The sequence below is a fragment of the Sinocyclocheilus rhinocerous genome, unplaced genomic scaffold (genome assembly GCF_001515625.1).
Source record: "Sinocyclocheilus rhinocerous isolate Xijiao unplaced genomic scaffold, SAMN03320098_v1.1 scaffold3, whole genome shotgun sequence".
Lineage (NCBI taxonomy): Eukaryota > Metazoa > Chordata > Actinopteri > Cypriniformes > Cyprinidae > Sinocyclocheilus > Sinocyclocheilus rhinocerous.
The window spans coordinates 315862-322243 of NW_015658759.1; the positions used below are offsets into that span (position 1 = coordinate 315862).

The 6382-nt window shown below is 35.1% G+C and overlaps 1 protein-coding gene across 1 annotated transcript in view; it reads left to right on the forward strand.

Annotated features, from left to right (window-relative positions):
• Nucleotides 1-1234: 1234 nt before the first annotated feature.
• LOC107722961 (lysosomal alpha-glucosidase-like) overlaps nt 1235-6382 on the forward strand; it is an 18240-nt gene continuing 13092 nt past the window's right edge. Inside the window, exons 1-2 of the mRNA XM_016531460.1 lie at nt 1235-1393; nt 5056-5682. Coding sequence (XP_016386946.1) covers nt 5062-5682 — 621 coding nt within the window. The 5' untranslated portion in view covers nt 1235-1393; nt 5056-5061. The remainder of the gene's footprint in view (nt 1394-5055; nt 5683-6382) is intronic.

Consider the following 6382-nt stretch of genomic DNA (forward strand, 5'->3'; position numbering starts at 1 on the left):
CAGCAATAATAGGGCCTCATAACATAGAGATGATCATCTAGCATTAGAGGTAATGCGTGGGCAAACAAGACGATATTCCTACAATTAGGGGGCTTGCGGTGCAAATCCGACATTGATTTTTTACATTTCTCTTGTGGAATCATTTGTAGCGTGGGTGAACTTGAGAGAGGAAGATTATTGTCTCAAATTGTCTAATAACAACATGAGCAAATTTCTTAACATCGATAATTAGGCTAAAACAACAAAAGCGATCTATAGCTATCACCTGCATGTGTGGTGCGTAAATTCAGTTGAGTATCATAATATTGACATTTTACAGTATGGACCTTCTGCATCTAAATGATTCTAAAGAAAAGATTTCAGTAGTAAAAATGCTATATTTTCGTTTTTTTAAGGATTTAATCTTATAGCGCAGAACAAACTGACCTTTCTTACCTTGAATCAAAACTGAATTCAATCAACATAGATCAAAGAGAGTGCAATTCAACTGAATCAAAAAAAGACTTTCTTGCTTGCGCTTCTTATTTTCAAGGCACCCAATAGTCTACTGATAGATATTTTAATTTGTTCACCATCAGTAGATTATATTATTCAATTATATTATTTCTTCCGTGTTATATATAACATAGGCTAAATGTTTTATAAACGTATATAGCACACGTTTGCTGCGGAGACGCTTTAATTCCACATTATTAGACTGAGCTGCCATCTGCTGGACTGATATCACGTACACATGAGGGAAAAAACATAAGTTTTCCACTTTAAAGATGATATTAATTTGCTAGATTATATTAGTTATAATTTCTGAACTGTAACTTTGTCTCTCAGTGTTTGTTCAAGTTTTAATTGCCGCTGAAATGTCTTTTCTTTTATGAATGCTTTCTCTAACAAGCACAGTTGCTTCCAGGCCAGTAGATGGCAGTAATGTAGTCACAGAGATCCGAGTGTTACACACTAGAGTGAAGGAAGGATTCGTTATTTTGAACCGGATCTTTTCGATGTTTCATTAGAACCGATTCGTAAAGTGAGGGCATCTATGATAGTACAATTGAGAAGTACGTGACAAATTGGAAAAACGCAGTTACAACATTTGACAAGAAAATTATTTAAAACACATGGAAAATGCAGAGGACATAGGGAGTTTTTTAAGCGGGGACTTTTGAGTGAATCATTTTGAGGTCGTTCACTGTAATGATTCGTCTAAAGGAGCCGAAGTGCAAAACGAATCAGATTACAATTGCAACTGTAGAACATACACAACAACACCAACTTCATAAGTCATGAAACACCCGTGATATTTACCAGAGCGCAAACCAGAGGATTTTCGCTGATGTAATGTAGTGTGTCAAACACTGAAACCTTTTAAACTCTGCATATACCAACCGCATAAAAAGTAAGTGCATTTAAATGTGCAGTTTTTCTCTTGTATGTGCTGCATGTGATGTTTCAAGTGAGTTCTGTCTTGCTCGTATAATGTGTAATAATAATATCACATATGTGAGGTTGTTCTGTGTTCATGTGACTGCAAAATATAAACCTCATAAATATATCATTCATTTAAAATGCCTCAACCTGTCGATAAACGTTAGTTAAATGCCTCTTAACGTAAAATAAGAGATGCACATAGACCATAGTACATGTCATGTATTCATATACCCTGGTATTTTAATGTCACATTATCCAAAAAACAAACAAACATAGTATTGTTGTTATTGCACCTACATCTTTCAGGCAAGGTCACACTTTTACCCATGATCAGTCTAACATACCGTCTGAAGGCTTGTGTCTGTTTTTAGTTAGTTTTAAAGCAGAGGAGGTGGAAGTGTTTTGTTGGACTTTGACCTCTATCATGTAAGAGTAGAGATATATACAGTTGGGGTCAAAATTTTACATACACTTTGCAGTATCTGCAAAATGTTAATTATTTTACCAATCTAAAAAGAAAATGCATGTTAATTTTTATTTAGTACTGACCTGAATAAGATATTTCACATAAAAGATGTTTACTTATAGCTAGTCCACAAGAGAAAATAGTAGTTGAATTTATAAAAATGACTCCGGTCATTTTCAAGCGGTCACTGATGCTCCAGAAGGAAACACGATGCATTAAGAGCCAGGGGCGTAAAATTTTAATTAGAATGAAGATGTGTACATTTTCTTATTTTGCCTAACTATAATTTTTTTTTTTCATTTAGTACTGCCCTTCAGAAGCTACAGAAGATACTTAAATGTTTCCCAAAAGACAAAATAAGTTAAATTTACCCTGATCTTCAAATTCAAAATGTTTTCACCTCCAGGCTCTTTATGCATTGTGTTTCCTTCTGGATCATCAGTGAGCGCTTGATCCTTTAGTAATAGTTATGTATGAGTCCCTCAGTTGTCCTCAGTGTGAAAAGATTGATCTCAAAATCATACAGTCACTGTTGGAAAGGGTACAAATACGTAAAAGATGCTGGAAAACCAAAGAATTTGTGGGACCTGAAGGATGTTTCTGAAGAATAGCGGGCAGTTTAACTGTTCAGGACAAACAAGGGACTCATGAACAACTATCACTAAAAGAAAAAAACAGCTGTGTGAGTATTAAGAATCAAGCGTATGTAAACCTTTGAACGGTGTCATTTTTATAAATTCAACTATTATTTTCTCTTGTGGACTATACTGTAGCTGTGGATCATCCAGGTAACACCACAGTATTAAGAATCAAGCATATGTAAACTTTTGAAAGGGGTGATTTTTATAAATTCAGCTATTATTTTCTCTTGAGGACTATATGTAAACGTCTTTTGTGAAATATCTTTTTCAGGTCAGTACTAAATAAAAAATACCATGCATTTTGTATGATCCCTCTTCTTTTGTGAAAGTGAAAGTGAAGTGACATGTGGCCAAGTATGGTGACCCATACTCGGAATTAGTGCTCTGCATTTATCCCATCCAAAGTGCACACACACAGCAGTAAACACACACACACCGTGAACACACACCCGTAGCAGTTTTTGGTAATTTTGGTGAATTAATTAACATTTTGCAGATACTGCAATCACAATGTGTATGTAAAATTTTGACCCCAACTGTAGCCTGTCAATCTAATGCTGATCTGCTCCATGCAGTTACAGAACATTTGGGCTTCGTCTCAGAATTTGGGAGCTCCCACATAGATAGCAATTCTGGACAACTGCACATTTGCTGAATATTCCTGGGTAGTTTTTCCTCAAATGTTCTTGAATAAAAGACATGTTTTAATAATTCAAAAAAGTAGGCTAACTTTGTTTTAGCCTTTCAGCTGAAGAGATACGGTATGATAATTGGTCTCATTTCCTCTCCAATAGGATGATTTCTCCAATAGCCACTTGCCCACTTCCCTCCCTGGTTCTTCCCCATATCTGCAGTTTTATGTACTTTAGAAAGTGTTCAACTCTGTGTGACGTTTGTCACATGACTTTTAGTGGGATGTAATATTGGCAAATACATCATCCTTATAGCTGTGTCCTACAGGGGCTGAAACTGCTGAGAATCCTGCTGATGCATGCAATGTTTTTTTTTTTATCGTTGAAATGAAAAATTTTCTGTAACTAATTTTTATTCTATTTTATTATTCTATTTTATTTTATTCTATTTTATTATAGATTTCAAGGACCTTTCAAAAAAAGAATTTTAACCAAACAATTATTATTTAAATAATAAATGTAATTTTACAGGACAGGCTTCAATTTGTCTTCCTCTCGATTCCGTGTCACGCACATTGTTCACATAACAAAACATATGGCTTCAGAAGATTTAAAAATATAAAACTGAATATATAAACTACCATTCAAAAGTTAGGGGTCGGTAAGATTTTTCAAGTTTTTTTTTTTTTGAAAGAATCTTTTATGCTCACCAAGGTTGCATGTATTTGATAAAAATGCAGTAAAACGGTAATATTGTGAAATAATATTATAGTTTAAAACAACTTTCTATTTGAATATCTTTTAAAATATAATTTATTCCTTTGGTGGCAAAGCTGATTTTTCAGCATCATTAGCCTCAGTTTCAGTTAATTTTTAAAGCACAATTAAAAACAACCACATTTGACCAATGTGCTGTACAATGTTCTAAAAAGACTTATAAAATGTATATATAAAAACCAAGCAAAGAACAACAGACAACAAAGGACATCACAAGTCATAGGCTCTAGTGAAGAGATACGTTTTTATGTAATGTTGGTGCAGTTCTAGTATGGATCGGTAAAGCGTTCCAAAGTTTAGGTGTGGCTATGGCAAAAACTTGATCACCCCTGGATTTTAATTTTGACTTTGTAACAGTTAGCAAACTCTGGTTGGCAGACCTAGAGTTGTCATTGGATGATGTTCACGCAACAAATCATTACTCCAGTCTTCAGTGTCACATGACCCTTCAGAAATCATTCTAATATGCTGATTTGCTTGTTGAAAACAGTTGCTGCTTAATATTTTTGTGGAAACAGTGATACATTTTTTTTCAGGATTCTTTGATGAATAGAAAGCTCAAAAGAACAACATTTATTTGAAATAGAAATCTTTTGTAACATTATAGATGTCTTTACTGTCACTTTTGATCAATTTAATACATACTTGTAAAATAAAAGTATTATTTTTTTAAAATGAAAAACCTAGCCCATATATATAATCAGTTCTTATTAGATGTTATTATACCGTTTATCTATTTAACTCTCACTTAATCTTTAACAAGCACTAATAATTCAGTTACACTGTTAAATGTAGTCTTGTATGAAGCAAATGTCAAAAGGATATTATAACTGTGGATTATAATTATAACGCCCATTTTCACTTGTAACATTTAAAATGATTTATTTAAATTAATTTAGACAACATTGTCTATATCTTAATACAAAACAAGCTAAAATTAAATAAAATAAAAAATGGCCAGGATAATTCAAGCAACATAGTGCTTCTTTGAGATGTATGAATTAGTTTGACTGCACAAACAAGTTATGCAATAACATTTAATTCTTAGGGTTAGAGGATGTTGTTGCCTTAGTAAACACTCTTAATTATCTTCTCTTTTCTTTATAACCTGAAGTTTGAAATGGTGTCGTACAAGAGACTCACCCCTGAGGAAGTTCATTTCTCAGGAGCCGCGTTGTTGGATCCTGATGAGTCGACGGACATGGATCTGAAGGAAGAACACCCAGAACTGCCCCTGCTGCCCCAGAGCCCTCGCTGCTCCATCACCATTGCCCTGCTGACCCTTGGGGGACTTATTGTGGTTCTCTCTGGTGTCTGGCTGCTTGGAACTATATTTTGGTTACATAAGCCACCCTCCACAGAACCTCATAGACCCCCTCCACCCGCTGTGGGTAGAAGCCCAAACGGGACGTGGCTGCAGCCAGAGTCCTGCTCGCAGATTCCAGAAGCTTGGAGGTTTGACTGTTATCCAGAGAGAGGTGTGGTGGTCACGGAGGAGATGTGCCATGCTCGAAACTGCTGCTTCATACAGAACTCACAGGCTAAGACATCGGGACGGAATGGAGTGCCCTGGTGTTTCTACACACCTGAATATCCATCCTATGAGCTGGTGTCCATTACTGACACTGAGATCGGGAAGGTTGGAAAACTGCTCCGGAACAAAAAAACATATTATCCTAAAGACATAGATGCACTGCAGCTGGAGGTGCTGTATGAGGAGGACAACAGACTGCATGTGAAGGTGAGAGCACTTTTGGTCTTCATATTCCTGGCTGGTTATGCTCGCGATCTCTATTTATCAAGGAAAATGTTCTCAAAAATTATTTATTAATTACTTTTGACGTTGAAGTCCTAAATACTCTTTTTTTTTTTTTTTTTTTTAGATAAATTTCAGTGGTAAAATTATCTGTTAGCATTAATTTCCGTCATAGACCTCTAGAATTCAATTAAAACTCTGACAGAAAAAAGGGATCAGGCTCAGTATATTGGTAACAGATTAGTTAGCAGCTGATGTTAGAGTTTTAAAAAAAATAGTATTTATTTAAAATATTAGTATCTGTTGATATTGAATATTTATAGAGTTAAATGAAATAATTTTAATTAAAGGGGTCATGCGATTTCAAGTTTTCCTTTCTCTTTGGAGTGTTACAAGCTGTTCGTGAATAGATAAGATCCCTAAAGTTGCAAAGACTAAAGTCTCAAACCCAAAGAGATATTCTTTATAAAAGTTAAGACTTGTCCATGCCCTCCTAAAACGTCTCGTTTAAACACCCCCCACATGTCTACGTCACGATGTGGGAAGATATTTTATGGAGGACTGATCCTGGGAGAGTAGACTACAATGCCGGCTGTTCTGACTCACAGTCTGTAAGTAGCCTACGTTTCATATTTAAAGAATTTACCACTGATGATTCAAACGTGAGTTTTGGGCAGTGTAGAGT